The sequence below is a fragment of the Kogia breviceps genome, chromosome 19 (assembly GCF_026419965.1).
Source record: "Kogia breviceps isolate mKogBre1 chromosome 19, mKogBre1 haplotype 1, whole genome shotgun sequence".
In the NCBI taxonomy this organism is placed as follows: Eukaryota; Metazoa; Chordata; class Mammalia; order Artiodactyla; family Physeteridae; genus Kogia; species Kogia breviceps.
Genome location: NC_081328.1, coordinates 16,342,782 through 16,364,994, shown reverse-complemented (window position 1 = coordinate 16,364,994; position 22,213 = coordinate 16,342,782). Strand labels below are relative to the sequence as shown.

The 22,213-nt window shown below is 37.9% G+C and overlaps 2 protein-coding genes across 14 annotated transcripts in view; one reads left to right on the top strand and one right to left on the bottom strand.

Moving 5' to 3' along the window:
• Positions 1-22,213, bottom strand: part of NF1 (neurofibromin 1) — a 245,207-nt gene that overhangs the window by 70,669 nt on the left and 152,325 nt on the right. The window lies entirely within an intron of this gene.
• On the top strand, positions 4,338-7,483 carry OMG (oligodendrocyte myelin glycoprotein). Its single transcript, XM_059047876.2, has 2 exons — positions 4,338-4,531; positions 5,378-7,483. The coding sequence occupies exons 1-2, from the start codon at positions 4,529-4,531 to the stop codon at positions 6,707-6,709; spliced, it is 1,335 nt and encodes a 444-aa protein (XP_058903859.1). The 5' UTR covers positions 4,338-4,528; the 3' UTR covers positions 6,710-7,483.

Genomic DNA, 22,213 nt, shown 5'->3' with positions numbered 1-22,213 from the left:
TTCCCTTTGGTGTTGGTGGTGGGCAACACAATGAATTAGATGAGAGTGACTCTAATTGTTGTTATTACCTAGTTCTGAACAAAAAGTAAAGTAGCAAAATATATGGGCACCTATGAGTAAAACACTGCAATATTAGTACATGATTAGACAGATCAATGGTACAGAGTGGAAAGTCCAGAAACAGACTCAAATCTCAAATCAGTATTTTGACAACTGGATAGGTACTTGGAAAAAGATGAAACTGGATCCATACTTCATACTGCATTAGAATAAACACCAAATAAATCAGATATAAATATAAAACATGAAATTATATAAATTATATAAAAAATAGAAGAAATATGAGTGAATTCCTTTATAATCTGAAAGTGGGACAAACCTTCCCAGTTGAGACTTGAAATCCAGAAGCATTAATTAAAAAAAAAAAAAAGAAGTCCAATTACATAAAACTTTTAAATGTAAAACAAACAAACACCATTAAAAAAGAAAAAACATACCTCTGTCAAAAGACAAAGGACAAACTGGGGGGAAAAATGTGCAACTTAAGACAAAGGGGTAATATCCCTAAAGTTTAAAAAACCTAAATACAGATGGGGGGGGGATACCCACAACACACTAGAAAAAACATGCAAAACATATAAAAGACAGTCACAGAAGAAAAATTGAAATGATCCTTAAAAACATATATAAGGTATACAACTTTTCTTATGATAAGAAAGATGCATTTAATATTAAACTGAGATACTATTACCCATCAGATGGAAATAAATCCAAAAGTTCAGCAACAAAGTCTACGGTGAGGCTCTACAGAATTAGACACCCTGTTATACTGCTGGTGGAACTGCGAAATGGTATAGTCAGTATTTGGTAATATCCAGAAAAATTCCAAACGCACTTACCGTTTTACTCAGCAATCCTACTTACAGAAATTTTTTTCAAAGACTCATTGGACAAAATATAAAATTACTTAGGCGCAAGGGTATTCACTGTGGCATAACAGCAAAAGTCTAGAAACAATCCAGATGTCCATCAACAGGGCACTGGTTAATAAACCATGGTACACTCCCAAATGGAGTACTATGCATCATGAAATAAATGTGAAAGATCCCTATATGCTGACATGGAGTGATCTTCAAGATATATTATTAAGAAAAAAAGAAGAAGATGTGTAGCAGTCTACTTAGTAAGCAACCTTTTATATGAGGAGGGGCGTGGATAAGAACATATGATATATACATACATATTTTTGTTCTTTTTCAAAAAGAAATACTGTTAAGATACAACCAAAAGCTAATAAAAATAGTCACCAATAAGAGGAGGAAGGGAACAGGGTGGAGGGGATAGAGAAGCAAGATTTCCCTGAATATACCTTGTTATACAGTTTTGACTAAAGCAGTCCCTAAAAACTGATAAGTAACTGAAACAAATGAAGCTAAATTAATGTAAAGTTGGTGATATAAAAATATAGAGAAAACAATTATTTCAAGGTACATTAGGACACAGAATTGATTATATATCCTTAGTGAAATGTATTCTAAGAACAAATAAGGCTGCAAAGAGTCTTAAACTTTACTCAGTAGTCTGTAATCTAAGTGTCTGTAGCGATACTGGTATTATTTTGAAACTATTGTAGGATGATACAAATAAGTAATTATGTTAATGCTGTTAGAAACCATTTATAGGAAATATAGGGGATAGAGGAACAAATTAAATCTTCACAAGGAAGCAAACAGATAAATCCAGATGAGGGACATTCTAGGGAACAAGTGACTTGAGTTTTGGCAACAAGCCCGTGACACAGGGGAAAAAGGGTGGTGAGGTAGGAGAAAGGATTGATTCACTTGAATTTTGACCTGATAATTTATATCTTGTCAGTTCTTCCATGCTTTTAAAATACTTTATTCAGTACTCTTAGCTGTTTTCAGCAGTAAATTCAGTCTGAATAGCCAACTATATTACCAAAAATAGAGAATATAATACTTTTACTCTCAAATAAGCACAACAAATGTTATCAACTTAAGTAACAAAGATAAACTGATTGGGTTTCCAAGCTGTTGATTTAACATGGGATAGCTGTGCCCTGGCAGGTAATTTGTTATACCTTTCACAATGTTGGGGTAATGCAACCTAGAACGGTGTGCTTCACAAAAGAATATGTAAGTTAATTTACTGCTTAGTCTAGAATATCTGACTTATCTAAAATGTAATGTGTCTGAATAACATCTAAAATAAGTTGTGACAAACACTTAAGCCTACAAAAAATTATTCTTTTTTTGGAGTAATGTAATATACTACTATTTTATTTCATGAGAACTTCTAAAATCATAAGGACAGATGGTTACGATTCAAGTACACTAAAATGTACTCCCCCATTTTTCTCCCATCCAAGTACTAACCAGGCCTGACCCCGCTTAGCTTCTGAGATCAGACGAATATCTGGCACATTCAGGGAGGTATGGCTGTAGGCAATACTTCCACCCTCTTTTTCTTTTTGACAATTTTACAATAGTCTTTGAATAACAGAAGCAATTTGGTATGTCCCCAAACTTGAAATAAGAAATGTTGCCACTACTATTATATTGGAATTTTCTATTATATGCTGCAAAATCTGATCTCAATACAGCCTAAACCCAAATTCATATGATCCATAAAGAAATAACATGTTCTTTCTTTCAAACAAAAACACCAATAAGTATAATGGAACTGGAGAACTCTACTTCCACATGGATGTAATGAGACTTACTAAAATTAAAAGGAGAGATTTAAGTGTTTGGTAAACTGACCCTTAGTCACATCCCTTGAAGTTTAACATACACAGAAGCTGAAATAGAAGAAACCCAAATGTCAAAACAATCATTCCTTATTTCCACAACAATATTGCTGAATGTTGTATTTTTAACACATTATTTTTAAGCACTAAGATTGACGACTAGTTTCTGAAATCCATAGAAAGAATCTTATTAAGAGTCCCAGGCTGAACCGTCAAAGTAAAGTGGGAGTAAAGTACCTAATCAATAGTAAATTTCTAACACTTCAGACTTCTTAAAATGTAGGTGCTTTTCGAGGAACATTAATCTCATACAAAAGATGACTCCTAGAGTATAGTTTCTTTTCTAAAAAAATAAACTTAAATTTTCAATACAGTAAATTCTATTTAGGGTAAAATTTGGGGTAAAACAATAGCAAATGTAATTTAGAGAAAAACAAAGGATTTAGTAAATAGGCATAAAGAGATTTCCCTTACATGTAACGTGCCAATAACTGCTGGTTTTTAAATGGTAACAATTTGGTAAAGAAAATGTCATGACTTTGTTTTCTTTTCTAAGGTAAACTGGCTATTCTAGAAATTAGATTCAAGTTTTAACAGATTATTTACATAATCAATCCACTAAAGAGTGGAGCAGAAGCTGTCATAACTCTGGTCTTATTTTATAAAGGCCCTAATGAAAGTTTTCCCTTTTACATTATTTCATGTAATTTAAAAACAATGTAAATTGTTTTCTCAGTAAGATAAAATGTGAAACACTCTGAAGAAATCAACTAAAATTTATGCTATTATTTTTAAAACATAAAATCAAATAAATGGTCATTCGTATAGTACCAAAGATGTCTCTGGAGACAACAATATTCATATCCACCGACCAAAGTAATTTCATGAAGGAAAAAAATCCTTAACCCAAAAGACATAAAACAAAATACATTTACTTTACTACATGAACTGATAATTAAAAGAATTAGAGGCTCATTTAAAAATGTAGCCTTGTTTGTGCATAGCCTGGGTCAAACAATCCTTTGTATCAGAAAGATAAAAACAAAATAATCATATTTAAGTACTTTTGTACTTGTCCAAAAGATGAACAGTTGGGTGGTTGATAAGTTTGAAAACCTGACTGTATATAATAATCACCATATATTTGGCAGGGGGGGTACATAAAAAAACCTCAAACAAATTGTAACATGTTATTTTTAAAAGTGATAAGACAATTGTACCATTTTAGAAAAAATAAAAAGGCAGAGTTAAAAATAGTTAAACTAATATCTTAGAAAACCATCCACAAGGAAGGTCAAATTCATTTTCAACATTTTTCAATGTATAAAATGAATGAAGAGTAGGCGCATTAAAAAGAACCACAAATTCTTCACGAGGTGAATGTTAAAATGTGGAGCCTAAGCTCAAATACACAGAAATGAGTAAAGGCCAGGTCTAATGTGCACGAGGTTTTCCATCCTACAGCAAATCTGAGATATATGGGTACACTCAACACTAAATTTAAAAAAATTTCTCTTGGTCCATTCTGTTGCGTGTGCACCTCTTGCAATAAATTTGAGTCAGCACCAATGACAGCTCTGCAGTCCTCCTATGTGGTACTGATCAGGTGGTTGCAGAGCTTCAGCTCACAGCAACACAATGCAGCTGAGCAGGCAAGCACAGCCCACAGCCAGAAGCGGTTCCTACTTTCCAGAACAAGGCGACCTTTAAGCTTAAGTTTCCCGGAGAAAATGAAATGCTGATGTAGAAGACAACACTATGGTAAGCTGTTATTTAAATCAGTAAAAAATCAACTTCGGAATTTTTTCTTTTTTCTTTTCTTAAGAGAAAGTCAACGTTAGGATTGGATATATATTCAATAGCAAGTGCATGCACCAGAAATTTGCTGCAGTGTCAGTTGAGGGATTTCTTTCTAATATTCATTCACTTTGTAAAAAGACACATTGCTTTTCTTTAGAATCGGCACTGAAATATACAGAAAAGAAATCACTTTATAAAATGTGAGATTTAAAGGTATGGTGTTGGTCAGATTTTTCAAGTGCCTTAAAATGTTTTGCAAGGATATATTTATCCTGAAAAGACAAAGATGCATTTCAAAGTATTGTCTTAATATCTAAATAAAATCTCATCCTACATACACATTGGCTATTTTATTAATGCAGAGATCTGAAAAAGAAAAACAAACCAAAAAAACAAACAACCAAAACAGACACGACAGCCATTTTTTCCCATCTGAGTAAGGAAGAATATTATCAAAAATAGTAATAGCTTAAGATTCCAACTCTTTATTTGCCGAGAATGCCATTTTATAATATCAACATTCTGGGAAGATAAATAAGAAAGACTATGGTAAAAGAAGGGAGAAAATAAATGCGAAAATGCAGAAGACAGTAGGGGGAGAGAGTCTCTATCACATAGCCCCAATTGAAGGATTAAGCATTTGGACTATAAATGAAGGGGAGCTTTGTTAGTTTAATCACTGGAACAATTATAAAAGAACTCAACAACAACGAGGTTTATTGAAAATTTTGCCTAATGCTAACTGACCCATGCAGATGCCTAATTGTATTTGCATATTAAAAGAAGGGTGTATCTGTTTGTTTCCAGGCTTTGATGGAATATCAGATATTGAAAATGTCTCCCAGCCTGTTCATCCTTCTGTCTCTCACACCTGGTATTTTATGCATTTGCCCTCTCCAATGTATATGCACCGAGAGGCACAGGCATGTGGACTGTTCAGGCAGAAACTTGACTACATTACCATCTGGACTGCAAGAGAATATTATCCATTTAAATCTGTCTTATAACCACTTCACTGATCTGCATAACCAGTTAACCCAGTACACCAATCTGAGGACCCTGGACATTTCAAACAACAGGCTTGAAAGCTTGCCTGCTCAGTTACCTCGGTCCCTCTGGAACATGTCTGCTGCTAACAACAACATTAAACTGCTTGAAAAATCTGATACTGCTTATCAGTGGAACCTTAAATATCTGGATGTTTCTAAGAATATGCTGGAAAAGGTCGTCCTCATTAAAAACACACTAAGAAGTCTTGAGGTTCTCAACCTCAGTAGTAACAAACTCTGGACAGTTCCAACCAACATGCCCTCCAAACTACATATTGTGGACCTGTCTAACAATTCCTTGACACAAATCCTTCCAGGAACATTAATAAACCTGACAAACCTCACACACCTTTACCTGCACAACAATAAGTTCACATTCATTCCAGATCAAGCTTTTGACCAGCTCTTTCAGTTGCAAGAGATAACCCTTTACAATAACAGGTGGTCATGTGACCATAAACAAAACATTACCTACTTACTTAAGTGGATGATGGAAACAAAAGCCCATGTAATAGGGACTCCCTGTTCTAGCCAAATATCACCTTTGAAGGAACATAACATATACCCCACACCTTCTGGATTTACCTCAAGCCTGTTCACTGTAAGTGGGATGCAGACAGTGGACACCATTAACTCTCTGAGTATGGTAACTCAATCCAAAGTGACCAAAATACCCAAACAATATCGAACAAAGGAAGCAACGTTTGGTGCCACTCTAAGCAAAGACACCACCTTTACTAGCACTGACAAGGCTTTTGTACCCTATCCAGAAGCTACATCCACAGAAACGATCAATTCCCATGAAGCAGCAGCTGCAACTCTAACTATTCACCTCCAAGATGGAACGGTTACAAACACAAGCCTCACTAGCTCAACAAAATCATCCCCAACACCCATGACCCTAAGCATTACTAGTGGCATGCCAAGTAATTTCTCTGAAATGCCGCAACAAAGCACAACCCTTAACTTACGGAGGGAAGAGACAACCACAAATGTAAAGACTCGCTTACCTTCTTCTGTGGCAAGTGCTTGGAAAGTAAATGCTTCGTTTCTCTTAATGCTCAATGCTGTGGTCATGCTGGCTGGCTAAGGGTCTGCATTTTCTGAAATTAATGAAAGAACTCCTCCCTGATGTATAGCTGGGAAAATATGCCCCTATCTAACCAGTGACTCAAGCTATATTAAGTATTCAAGAAAGCCAGTCTTACATTTCTGACTCTGATGTAAATGAAGCAACTCGTCTTAAATAAAGAAGTGCACAATGTCTTGGTACTTGCTGCTATTTTACTGTCTTAATGAAGTAAAACTAATGAGTTTCTTTTTTTTAATGAAATGTTTTCTTTTTAAGGCTTCAATTTACTGCACAAAATATAAAGCATCTCAACTTTAATATGTATTTTATGTATGTTTACACTGTCAAACATCTGGGAAAAAATAAAAGGTCTATGCTCATAACTGTGTCATTTGGCTTTCTAGTCATACCAACTTAATCTACTTGGTAGAATCAAAATGACTTAACCTTTTTTTGTTCTAGGGTACCTTGGTAAAGTCTTTATGGCAAATGTAAGACTGGAGGTATCCAAGAGTTCTGTCAGTACGTAGAGTAAAACTGTGGTTGCCTCCCCATGAATGGTTATGTCACATCATTATTTTGCACACAAGCCATGATTGTTTTAAATCTAAATGATGTCCTGCTTCTGAGGAACTCTTGGCTACTTTACAGATTATATAATGGACAAAAGCTCTTCAAAAAGCTAGAAGACACTAGGCTTTGCATTTTAATAAGTAAAGTTTAATGGCATTGTTTTTTGTATTTAAGGAAAGTATTAAAAATGTAATAAAAATTTCAAGCTTAAAGACATGTTAAAATATTTAAAAAATTAAAAGCCTTCTATGTGCAGGAGAGGGAAATTTATCTTTTGCACATCAGAAGTTAGAATCTGACTTACCTAAGTTAAAAATTAGATTAGTTTCAGGATAAAATCATGGGGGTCTAACGAACACGGGCACTACTAAGGAAGGGAAGGAAAAGGAACGGGGAAAGGGCAAGAAGGCTGGGACCCATTTGGTGCTACGACCAGGTGATGAACCCAATAAAACAGACAATAGGAATACAGCTGGCCATGGGACAGATCTTGACGCTCCGAACTGCACTGGGACTTCAACTAGAAGAAAACCGAGAATTTTCTACAAATATACAAGTAAGCCATCTTTTGAATCAGAAAAAAACATAAGTAATAGCCGAGAGTCAGAAAAAGAGGCCCTGAAACACGGCTAGATTAAAATGCAAGACAGCATAACTGAAATGGGTGAGCGACAAATGAGGAATTTAATTTGTGAGACATAAGGAAGAATCTATTTCAAGCATTCTTAGAGTTGGTAAAAGACTACAGATAGAAATGTTGGGGCTCCTTCCTAAGGAATTTTAAAACTAAGATTTCTTTCCACATTTGGAAGCATTTCTATTCAGAGACAGAGAAAAGTAACAACCTTCTAATGTGCTCTTTCTTTTTAAGGGGCAGGCTTATGGAAAAATTACTTTTAAGCTTCAATGAAGCAGTTCCTCTCCTATACTGACATAGTACAGTGACTCTTGAACATTTTTCTGCCCTGGCAAACCTAACTGGCTCACTATTGTCAGGAGGGAATCTCACCATGAAGAAAAGAAATGATTTGAAATAGTCCCTAAATGATTTGAAAATGGGCAAGCTCTTTCTCCTCCCTCCCAATCAACAATCTAGTATCTTCAACATGAATGGTAGAGGCTAATTGCTTAGATATTTCCTAATCTACCACATACTTGCATCTTGTTTTAAAAAACCACACACAGAACTGCACAGAAAGTAGGTTTCTTAAAGGTAACTGTCTTTCACTCTGAGGGTGCCAAAAATTCAATGCTGTCTTAGAAATCCTATGAGGAAAAGTGACCAAAAAGTGAAATTATGTATTATAGCATTAGCAGCACCTATAAATTATGCCAATCTTACTGATGTGTCTGCAAAATGCAGAGAAAAAAATGCAGTAAATTTCAAGTGAAACATATGTCAACCACACAGACTCTTAAGTCCTCAGAAAGAAGTATTATCTAGCCTTACAGTAATTACATACTTCCTTCTAAGGAAATTGTGTTTGTATCATTACTGATGGAGGAGGGAGCAGTATATGCCACTCAGACAAGAACTACCGTATTATTGGGCTCCATAAACATTTCAAAATGCATTATCCTCAGTGTCTATCTCTCAAGCTCATAAGTTATATATCCATCCATCCATCCCTAAGGTTTGATTTCATTTTACAAGTAACTTTTGTTTCTCCCCAGTCAAGAGAATTCAAGTAAGAGCACAAACACAACAGCAAATGCAATAAGGGGTAAAATAGCGGTGAAGGGTATTGTGCTCTGGTGTCAAATGTTCCAGGCCTAAATCCTGTCTCTGCCGCTTCTCAACTGTACCACCCTGGGCAACTTACCAATGCCCTAAGTCATATGGGCTGGCAGAACTTATTCATAGTGGGTATTTCTTCCTGAGGAATAAATGGCGTAATTCATATACAGTCTTATCACAGTGTCTTGGCTCCCCACATTCTACACGCAGTAATTTTGCTGTTAGTATTATTATATGTGTATGTCCAAACCCAGTGCTTTGAGAAATTCCCACATATGTAAACACCCAAGCGCCACACTCTAAGAGCAAGAAAATGAAATAGTATATTTTTTGCTTCAGTCCCTGATCCTTCACCCTCCAGGATTCAGGTTCAGATGTTAGTGAGACGGAGACCCAGAGGAAAGTCAGAGAAACATTCTCTTATCACAGCAGAAGGAGAAAATGTCTTCTATGCCTAACTTAAAAGATGACAAATATGTGCTATTCAATAATCTCCCATAACAACGTTCTGAAGCAACAGCAAATTCCTTTACCCGAAAAATGTCACACAAAAGTCAGTTTAAAACCTTTATAAGATTATTCCTTATGAAATACATTGTAAGAACTAGATAAGGAATGACACCATGTACTGCAAATGTCATGCTTAAAAGTGAAAAATTATATTTCTATTAAAATCAGAATCAAAACAACAATGCCCATTACCATCAATCTTTTAAACATTAGTCCAGAATAAAAAACAGATATAAATAAAATTATAGGAAAAACCCAAAATGGTTGTTATTAACAGGTCAAATAATGATCTATCCAAAGGATTCCTCAGGAATGCCTTCAGAAGAACAACTTTAAATAAATAACAACAAAATAAATATGCAAACATTAATGGTTTTCTCACATGCTGGCAACAAATAATTAGAAAATTACAGGAAAAGGATACTATTCATGACAGCAACAACAAACTAAAATATATAATGCCAAGAAATAACATTCACATGAAATGTGCAGGACCAAATGGGGAAAAGTTAAAAGCCATTAATGAGAAGTATAAACCAAGACTTGATGGAGACAATAAACAAAGGTCTCCCCATTCATTTATTCTTTCACTCAGTAAGTATTTTTTCAGCATCTGGAATGTACAAAGGCACAAAGGCTAAGCACAGGAGACACATCTTGACTGATATTGTAAAGATGTGATTAATTCCAGATAATTTATGGATTAAGCCAACTCTGACGAACATTCCAATGAGATTCTTGTTAGAATAAAACACTTAAGTCCATCTGGAAAAATACACAGGCAAGAATAGAAAAAGGAAGAAACAGAAGAAGTATCTTAGCCTTTCTTCATCAGCTATAATAATTAAGACAGAATGGTAGTGGCACATAAATAGAAAGGAAGATAACTACAATACAGAAAATGATAGCACAATTAGAGCACAGGACACGTATGAAGTTCTCTGTGCCTCCACTTCCTCACAGGGTAGTTGTGAGGAAAAAATGAGTTAATACACACACATATATATGGAATCTAAAAATTAAAAAATGGTTCTGAAGAACCTAGGGGCAGGTAAGGAATAAAGACGCAGACATAGAGAATGGACTTGAGGACACGGGGAGGGGGAAGGGTAAGCTGGGACGAAGTGAGAGAGGGGCACTGACATATATACACTACCAAATGTAAAACAGATAGCTAGTGGGCTGCATAGCACAGGGAGATCAGCTTGGTGCTTTGTGTCCACCTAGAGGGGTGGGATAGGGAGGGTGGGAGAGAGACGCAAGAGGGAGGGGATATGGGGATATATGTATATGTATAGCTGATTCACCTGGTTAGAAAGCAGAAACTAACACACCACTGCAAAGCAATTACACTCCAATAAAGATGTTAAAAAAAAATGAGTTAGTACGTGTAAAGTGCTTAGAACAGTACCTACCATGTAGTGCGTTCTCAGACACTGTTAACTTTAGAAGGAAAAAAATAAAAAATCAAAGGGGAAGGGAAAGATTCAAAAAACAATGCTGGGAAAATTTGAAAACAGTCCAATTTAACACTTACTTCATGTGATACACCTACATAGTGAACTAAAAAAGATAATATAAAAAAGGAAGTCTTAAAACCAGCAGAAGAATAAAAAAGAGTATAAATCTCTGGATGGAAGGCTATTTTTAATTATAAAAATTTTAAAAAATCACAAAGAAATCATCAATAGGTTTGTCATACACAATCCCAAACTTCTTATGCCGCAAACAATGAGCCTGATAAAAATACTCAAAGAGAAAAACATAAGGGAGATTGTTAATCAAATGCTCATAAAATTAATAAGAAAAATATTTAGCTATCCCAATGGATAAGTAGGTAAAGGACACAAAGAGAATGTTTAAAAGATAGGAAGCATGGGGATTGATAAGTATATGGGAATACGGCAAAGCACATAATAACTGAGAAATAAACATGAAATGTGATACCACGCTTATTACTAAAACAGCAAGCAGTTTTTTAAAAAGTAAAAAAAAAAAAAAAATCAATGCTGGGGAAGACATTAGGAAATAGTCACATCCACATACTGGCACAACTCTTTGGGACAGCAACTGGCAACTGTGACGAGAAAACAGCTATTCTGAGTTGCTGCCTAAGCATTTTACAGTATGACAACCCTATCCATACCCAGAGTCTGGACATTTAGATAAGGACACAAATTCGGATTACCACCAGAAGTTCCCACTTTGCTTTTCCTGGGGCACCTTTTAAAATAAGCACTTAGAGTCGAGCCTGTAAAAAGTTAAGTGACTGTCATCCCAACCACCTTACAAGAGCTGCTTCCTACCCTGTACTGTATCTCTTGAACTGTATCCTCTTGAGCAGAGGACTGCTCTTCCCCCAGCCCACTGTGCACCCCCCCCATCCCCCGGGGACGTTTCTGGGATCTCTAAATAATAAATCTTGTGACTTTACTTCCTTTTTCTGAGTGTAGTGAAATTGAGCCTTCAATCAAAATGACCCCAGGGTTTTTCACTTCCCTTGGAAATGGAGGGAGCTACTTGCCAACCCGGAGTGGGTGGCTTGTGCCTCCTCATTCAACAAGTCATAATCTGCATATCTTTAAATTAATATACCAATTACGGGGGAGGGCAACACAGCAATGATCAAAAACCTAAAATATTTTAACCTTTAATCTAGTGAATTCTAGGTAAATACCAGCATTCTTTCTAATAGCAAGAAAAACAGAATGCTAAATATCTACCATTAGGAAACTGGTCAAGTAAATGATGACCCATTGGCCAGAATATTACGTGTCCAATACAAATATTTGTGTAGAGGTTTTTTTTAAGTTTGAAAAGTGGAAAATGCATATACTAGAAAGATAAGCAAAAACTACAGGATATATAAACATACATGTATGTTACAGAACTGTGTATAAAAACAACAAAAAAGATAAAAATACCAAAATGCTAATACGTATACCAAGTGTGTTTTATCACCTGCTTTGTCTTTGAAAAATGCAAGAGATCTTAGAAAAGAACTATTGAAACAGCTGTCCAAGGGCTCTAGATTGAGTAAAAAAGTGAGATGATGCAAAATGAACTGTAAATAGGGAGGGGTGGTTAAGAAACTAGAGGGTATCATGGAATAAAGATCAGAGACAGAGACGCACTATCAGATTTCTTGAAGCACATACTTATTATATTAGCTTACGTTAGCTCTACATGGTTAACTGCTGTCAGGATTGATCTCCAACAAATCTAACCAGACAAGCTCTTTTGTCTCCTAATAACAAAGCAAATGAACAACAACAACAACAAAAACCCCTCCAAAAAACTTTCAATAATTTTCCATGCCTCAGAATAAAATCTAAATTCTCAATATGGCTTACTATATGATCGGGCCTTTGCCACCCTTTACAGTATCATGTTAAAATTTTCCAGCTCCCTCACACTGTATAGTTCAAACAAAACATCTTTCTGTCCCTGTAATTTACCATGCTCTCTCGTGCCATCAGGCTCTCAGAGATTCTTCATGTCCTCACAACTACACTCCTTTCCCTCTTCTTCCCCTGGCAAACCTTTATTCATCCTTTTTATTTCAGTGTAGATTATCACCTCCTGCTAGGAGGTTTTTTTTTCGGGGTGGGGGGGAGAGGGGCCAGCTTGATCTGAATTTATTAAATAAAAGGATGAATTAATACAGATCAAAGATCTGACTGGTGCGCTAACAATAACCTACTTAAGACAGACAGGGTCAAACGTCCAAGTCTTTCTTATTCTAGAGCCTAAGTTTCTTCCAATAGGTCAAAGTCTTAGCTTCATAGTCCAGAGAAAAGAGAGATGAGAGAAAAGTTATGAATGAAGGGGATTTGGCTAGGCTGCTACTTGTCATATAAGAAATTAGTTCTGGGCAGCGGGCAGTTACCTTTGGAACAATTTCAGAGAAAGGTTAATTCTGATACCTGTGAACAATTTAGTACAAGTAGATTGCTCAAGGGAAATCAAGGAATCAGAGGAAAAAAAAGCCACCTCAATGTGTTAAGCAGATTAGTCTGCTCCACACTTTTTTTTGTTTGTTTTTTTTTTTTTTTTTTGCAGTACGCTGGCCTCTCACTGTTGTGGCCTCTCCCGTTGCGGAGCACAGGCTCTGGACGCACAGGCTCAGCACCCATGGCTCACAGGCCCAGCCGCTCTGTGGCATGTGGGATCTTCCCGGACCGGGGCACGAACCCGTGTCCCCTGCATTGGCAGGCGGACTCTCAACCACTGTGCCACCAGGGAAGCCCCTGCTCCACACTTTTAAAACTGTGATACAAGTAAGGTTCTTAAGAAACTCAATTTTTACGAAATGTCACTTTGGTTCAACGGCCCCAACCAATTCTGTTACACACGTTCAGGAACTGGTTGAGACATATGCCCAATACACCCATTTATCTTTTCAATAAACCATCGCCTGATATTCTGAATTTGTTGGAAGTTATTGATGAAATCTAAGTACAGAAATTAAACAACACACAAACACACAATAAAAGCAGCAAAACAGTACAGTTTTTTCTGATCAAAACAATTCTAAGAGTATTTAAAGTACACTGTGGGACGGCTTAAAGATGGCGGAAGAGTAAGACGCGGAGATCTCCTTCCTCCTCACAGAGACATCAGAAATACATCTACACGTGGAACTTCTCCTATAGAACACCCACCAAACGCTGGCAGAAGACCTCAGACCTCCCAAAAGGCAAGAAACTCCCCACATACCTGGGTAGGGCAAAAGAAAAAATAAACAGAGACAAAGAATAGGGACGGGACCTACACCAGTGGGAGGGAGCCGTGAAGGAGGAAAGACTCCCACACACTAGAAGCCCCTTCTCGGGCGGAGACTGTGGGTGGCGGAGGGGGAAGCTCCGGAGCCGCGGAGGAGAGCGCAGCCACAGGGTGCGGAGGGCAAAGCGGGGAGATTCCCGCAGAGGATCGGTGCCGACCAGCACTCACCAGCCCGAGACGCTTGTCTGCTCACCCGCCGGGGCGGGCGGGGCCGGGAGCTGAGCCTCGGGCTTCAGTCGGATCCCAGGGAAAGGTCTGGAGTTGGCAGAGTGAAAACAGCCTGAAGGTGTAGTGCGCCATGGCTGGCCGGGAGGGAGTCTGGTTGAAGTCTGGAGCTGCCGAAGAGGCAAGAGGCCTTTTCTTCCCTCTTTGCTTCTGGGCGTGAGAGGGGATTAAGCGCGCCGCTTAAAGGAGCCCTAGAAACGGGCGCGGAGCTGCTGAAGAGACAAGAGACTTTTTCTTGCCTCTTTGCTTCCTTGGGCGCGAGGAGAGGGGATAAAGAGCACCGCGTAGAGGAGCTCCAAAAACTGGCGTGAGCCGCGGCTGTCGGCACGGACAGTAGAGACGGGTGTGGGACGCTAAGGCTGCTGCTGCCGCCACCAAGAGGCCTGTGTGTGAGCACAGGTCACTCTCCACACCGGCCCTCCCAGGAGCCCGTGCAGCCCGACGCTGCCGGGCTCCCGGGATTCAGGGACAGCTTCCCCGGGAGAACGCGCGGCGCGCCTTGGGCCTGTGCAGCGTCACGTCGGCCTCTGCCGCTGCGGACTCGCCCTGCACCCGTGCCACTCCCTCCCCCCAGCCTGAGTGAGCGGGAGCCCCCGAATCAACTGCTCCTTTAACCCCATCCTGTCTGAGCGAAGGGCAGACACCCTCGGACGACCTACATGCAGAGGCGGGGCCAAGTCCAAAGCTGAACCCCAGGAGCTGTTCGAACAAAGAGGAGAGGGGGAGGTCTCTCCCAGCAGCCTCAGAAGCGGCAGATTAAAGCTCCACAATCAACTTGAAGTGCCCTGCATCTGTGGAAAACCTGAATAGACAACGAATCATCCCAAGTTGAGGAAGTGGACTTTGGGAGCAAGATATACTATTATTTTCCCCTTTTTTTCTTTTTGTGAGTGTGTATGTGTGTGCTGCTGTGTGAGATTTTTGTCTGTATAGCTTTGCTTTCACCATTTGTCCTAGGGTTAGACCAACCCGTTTTTCTGTTTTTTTTTTTTTAAATAGAAATTTTTCTTCTTAATAATTATTTTTTATTTTAATAACTATACTTTATCCTACTTTATTTTGTCTTCTCCCTTTCTTTCTTCCTTTCTTCCTTCCTTTCTTCCCTCCTTCCCTCCCCCCTTCTTTCCTCCCTTCCTTCCTCCCTTCCTCTCTTCCTTCCTCCCTTTCTTCCTCTCCACCTTCCTTGCTTTCTTCCTTCCTTCATTTCTTCCTTCCTTTCTTCCTTCCTTCCCTCCCTCCCTCCTTCCTTCCTTTTCTTTCCTTTCTATTTTTTCCTCCCTTTTATTTTGAGCCGTGTGGATTAAAGGCTCTTGGCGCCCCAGCCAGGCACCAGGGCTGTGTCTCTGAGGTGGGAGAACCAACCTCAAGACACTAGTCCACAAGAGACCTCCCAGCTCCACGCAATATCAAACGGCGAAAATCTCCCAGAGATCTCCATCTCAACACCAATACCCAGCTTCACTCAAGGACCAGCAACGAACAGTGCTGGACACCCTATCCCCAACAAAGAGCGAGACAGGTCTACAGCCCCATCCATTAGCAGAGAGGCTGCCAAAAATCATAATAAGGCTACCGACATCCCCAAACACACCACCAGACGTGGACCTGCCCAACAGAAAGACAAGATCCAGCCTCATCCACCAGAACAGAGGCACTAGTCCCCCCAACCAGGGAACCTACTCAACCCACTGAACCAACCTTAGCCACTGGGGACAGCCACCAAAAACAACGGGAACTACGAACCTGCAACCTGCAAAAAGGAGACCCCAAACACAGTAAGATAAGCGACATGAGAAGACAGAAAAACACACAGCAGATGAAGGAGCAAGATAAAAACACACCAGACCTAACAAATGAAGAGGAAATAGGCAGTCTACCTGAAAAAGAATTCAGAATAATGATAGTAAAGATGATTCAAAATCTTGGAAATAGAATAGACAAATTGCAAGAAACAGTTAACAAGGACCTAGAAGAAATAAAGAGGAAGCAAGCAATGATGAGCAACACAATAAATGAAATGAAAAATACTCTAGATGGGATCAATAGCAGAATAACTGAGGCAGAAGGACGGATAAGTGACCTGGAAGATAAAATAGTGGCAATAACTACTGCAGAGCAGAAGAAAGAAAAAAGAATGAAAAGAACTGAGGACAGTCTCAGAGACCTCTGGGACAACATTAAATGCACCAACATTCGAATTATAGGGGTCCCAGAAGAAGAAGAGGAAAAGAAAGGGACTGAGAAAGTATTTGAAGAGATTATAGTTGAAAACTTCCCTAATATAGGAAAGGAAATAGTCAATCAAGTCCAGGAAGCACAGAGAGTCCCATACAGGATAAACCCAAAGAGAAACACGCCAAGACACATAATAATCAAACTGTCAAAAATTAAATACAAAGAAAACATATTAAAAGCAGCAAGGGAAAAACAACAAATAACACACAAGGGAATCCCCATAAGGTTAACATCTGATCTTTCAGCAGAAACTCTACAAGCCAGAAGGGAGTGGCAGGACATATTTAAAGTGATGAAGGAAAAAAACCTACAACCAAGATTACTCTGCCCAGCAAGGATCTCATTCAGATTTGATGGAGAAATTAAAACCTTTACAGACAAGCAAAAGCTGAGAGAGTTCAGCACCACCAAACCAGCTCTACAACAAATGCTAAAGGAACTTCTCTAGGCAAGAAACACAAGAGAAGGAAAAGACCTACAAGAACAACCCGAAACAATTAAGTAAATGGTAATAGGAACATACATATCGATAATTACCTTAAATGTAAATGGCTTAAATGCTCCCACCAAAAGACACAGACTGGCTGAATGGATACAAAAACAAGACCCATATATATGCTGTCTACAAGAGAGCCACTTCAAACCTAGGGACACATACAGACTGAAAGTAAGGGGATGGAAAAAGATATTCCATGCAAATGGAAATCAGAAGAAAGCTGAAGTAGCAATTCTCATATCAGACAAAATAGACTTTAAAATAAAAACTATTACAAGAGACAAAGAAGGACACTACATAATGATCAAGGGATCAATCCATGAAGAAGATATAACCATTGTAAATATTTATGCACCCAACATAGGAGCACCTCAATACATAAGGCAAATACTAACAGCCTTAAAAGGGGAAATCGACAGTAACACAATTATAGTAGGGGACTTTAACACCCCACTTTCACCAATGGACAGATCATCCAAAATGAAAATAAATAAGGAAACACAAGCTTTAAATGATACATTACACAAGATGGACTTACTAGATATTTATAGTACATTCCATCCAAAAACAACAGAATACACATTTTTCTCAAGTGCTCATGGAATATTCTCCAGGATCGATCATATATTGGGTCACAAATCTAGCCTTGGCAAATTTAAGAAAATTGAAATCGTATCAAGTATCTTTTCCGACCACAACGCTATGAGACTAGATATCAATTACAGGAAAAGATCTGTAAAAAATACAAACACATGGAGGCTAAACAATACACTACTTAATAACGAAGTGATCACTGAAGAAATCAAAGAGGAAATAAAAAAATACTTAGAAACAAATGACAATGGAGACACGACGACCCAAAACCTATGGGATACGGCAAAAGCAGTTCTAAGAGGCAAGTTTATAGCAATACAATCATACCATAAGAAACAGGAAACATCTCGAATAAACAACCTAACTTTGCACTTAAAGCAATTAGAGAAAGAAGAACAAAAAACCCCCAAATTTAGCAGAAGGAAAGAAATCATAAAGATCAGATCAGAAATAAATGAAAAAGAAATGAAGGAAACAATAGCAAAGATCAATAAAACTAAAAGCTGGTTCTTTGAGAAGATAAATAAAATTGATAAACTATTAGCCAGACTCATCAAGAATAAAAGGGAGAAGACTCAAATCAATAGAATTAGAAATGAAAAAGGAGATGTAACAACTGACACTGCAGAAATACAAAAGATTATTAGAGATTACTACAAGCAACTGTATGCCAATAAAATGGACAACCTGGAAGAAATGGACAAATTCTTAGAAATGCACAACCTGCCGAGACTGAACCAGGAAGAAATAGAAAATATGAACAGACCAATCACAAGCACTGAAATTGAAACTGTGATTAAAAATCTTCCAACAAACAAAAAGCCCAGGACCAGATCGCTTCACAGGCGAATTCTATCAAACATTTAGAGAAGAGCTAACACCTATCCTTCTCAAACTCTTCCAAAAGATAGCAGAGGGAGGAACACTCCCAAACTCATTCTATGAGGCCACCATCACCCTGATACCAAAACCAGACAAAGATGTTACAAAGAAAGAAAACTACAGGCCAATATCACCGATGAACATAGATGCAAAAATCCTCAACAAAATATTAGCAAACAGAATCCAACAGCACATTAAAAGGATCATACACCATGATCAAGTGGGGTTTATTCCAGGAATGCAAGGATTCTTCAATATATGCAAATCAATCAACGTGATACACCATATCAACAAACTGAAGGAGAAAAACCATATGATCATCTCAATAGATGCAGAGAAAGCTTTTGACAAAATTCAACACTCATTTATGATAAAAACCCTGCAGAAAGTAGGCATAGAGGGAACTTTCCTCAACATAATAAAGGCCATATATGACAAACCCACAGCTAGCATCATTCTCAATGGTGAAAAACTGAAACCATTTCCACTAAGATCAGGAACAAGACAAGGTTGCCCACTCTCACCACTCTTATTCAACATAGTTTTGGAAGTTCTAGCCACAGCAATCAGAGAAGAAAAAGAAATAAAAGGAATCCAAATAGGAAAAGAAGAAGTAAAGCTGTCACTGTTTGCAGATGACATGATACTATACATAGAGAATCCTAAGGATGCTACCAGAAAACTACTAGAGCTAATCAATGAATTTGGTAAAGTTGCAGGATACAAAATTAATGCACAGAAATCTCTGGCATTCTTATACACTAACGATGAAAAATCTGAGAGTGAAATTAAGAAAACACTCCCATTTATGATTGCAACAAAAAGAATAAAATATCTAGGAATAAACCTACCTAAGGAGAAAAAGACTTGTATGCAGAAAACTATAAGACACTGATGAAAGAAATTAAAGATGATACAAATAGGTGGAGAAATATACCATGTTCTTGGATTGGACGAATCAACATTGTGAAAATGACTCTACTACCCAAAGCAATCTACAGATTCAATGCTACCCCTATCAAATTACCACTGGCATTTTTTACAGAACTAGAACAAAAAATTTCACAATTTGTATGGAAACACAAAAGACCCCGAATAGCCAAAGCAATCTTGAGAACGAAAAAAGAAGCTGGAGGAATCAGGCTCCCTGACTTCAGACTATACTACAAGGCTACAGTAATCAAGACAGTATGGTACTGGCACAAAAACAGAAATATAGATCAATGGAACAGGATAGAAAGCCCAGAGATAAACCCACACACATATGGTCACCTTATCTTTGATAAAGGAGGGAAGGATATACAGTGGAGAAAAGACAGCCTCTTCAATAAGTGGTGCTGGGAAAACTGGACAGCTACATGTAAAAGTATGAAATTAGAACACTCCCTAACACCACACACAAAAATAAACTCAAAATGGGTTAAAGACCTAAATGTAAGGCCAGACACTATCAAACTCTTAGAGGAAAACATAGGCAGAACACTCTATGACATAAATCACGGCAAGATCCTTTTTGACCCATATCCTAGAGAAATGGAAATAAAAACAAAAATAAACAAATGGGACCTAATGAAACTGAAAAGCTTTTGCACAGCAAAGGATACCATAAACAAGACCAAAAGACAACCCTCAGAATGGGAGAAAATATTTGCAAATGAAGCAACTGACAAAGGATTAATCTCCAAAATTTATAAGCAACTCATGCAGCTCAATAATAAAAAAACAAACAACCCAATCCAAAAATGGGCAGAAGAACTAAGTAGACATTTCTCCAAAGAAGATATACAGATTGCCAACAAACACATGAAAGAATGCTCACCATCATTAATCATTAGAGAAATGCAAATCAAAACTACAATGAGATATCATCTCACACCGGTCAGATTGGCCATCATCGAAAACTCTAGAAACAATAAATGCTGGAGAGGGTGTGGAGAAAAGGGAACCCTCTTGCACTGCTGGTGGGAATGTAAATTGATACAGCCACTATGGAGAACAGTATGGAGGTTCCTTAAAAAACTACAAATAGAACTACCATACGACCCAGCAATCCCACTACTGGGCATATACCCTGAGAAAACCAGAATTCAAAGAGTCATGTACCACAATGTTCATTGCAGCGCTATTTACGATAGCCAGGACACGGAAGCAACCTAAGTGTCCATCAACAGACGAATGGATAAAGAAGATGTGGTACATATATACAATGGAATATTACTCAGCCATAAAAAGAAATGAATCTGAGTTATTTGTAGTGAGGTGGATGGGCCTAGAGTCTGTCATACAGAGTGAAGTAAGTCAGAAGGAGAAGAACAAATACCGTATGCTAACAAATATATATGGAATCTAAAAAAAAAAAAAAAGGTCATGAAGAACCTAGGGGCAAGACGGGAATAAAGACGCAGACCTACTAGAGAATGGACTTGAGGACACGGGGAGGGGAGGGTAAGCTGGGACAAAGTGAGAGAGTGGTAGTGTATATATGGCCATATATACACTACCAAATGTAAAATAGATAGCTAGTGGGAAGCAGTTGCACAGCACAGGGAGATTAGCTCGGTGCTTTGTGACCAGTTAGAAGGGTGGGATAGGGAGGGTGGAAAGGAGGGAGATGCAAGAGGGAAGAGATATGGGGATATATGTATATGTATAACTGATTCACTTTGTTATAAAGCAGAAACTAACATACCATTGTAAAGCAATTATACTCCAATAAAAATGTTAAGAAAAATAAATAAATAAAAATAAAAGTGATGCATTCTGAACAGCCTAACACTTGTATGAGGCTCTGCTTCAGCAAATCACAATGCCACAGTCATTTCTCCTTAATGACTGAAGGTGACTCAAGAGATGGGTTACCCACCAGAGAAGGCTCTTCATGCTGAAAAATCTGTGCATTTAAAAATATATTTAAGACCACGAGTATGAAAATTATCAAGTAGCGAAAGATATGGAAAGACTCAGAAACTGTCACAGCTTGGAGAAGACGAAGGACGCAGCAACTATATGTAAAGTGGGATCCTAACTGGATTGTGGAACTGAAACGGGACATAAGGAGGAAACTAAAATTTGAAGAAGTCTTTCGTTCAGCTGACAGGAGCATACTAATATTAATTTCCTGGTCTGATCATTGTACTGTGGTTTTGAAAATTATAAACATTATGGAAATCTGAGTGAAGGGTATGTGTGAACTCTCCATACTATATATTTGAAACCTTTCTGTAAGTTTGAAGTTATTTTTTTTAAAAAAGTTTTATTATAGAAGAAAAAATAAAAATATATTTAATAGCAAAAAAAGAAAAAAGAAAAAAAGAACATGTGGTGTATATATGTATGTGTACACACACACACACACACACAATGGTTGCCAGGGACTAAGAGGGTTGAGGGGAGGAAGAATGGGGAATGACTGCTGATGAGTACGGGGTTTCTTTTTGCAGTGATGAAATGTTTAAAATTACGTAGTGGTGATGATTGCCCAACT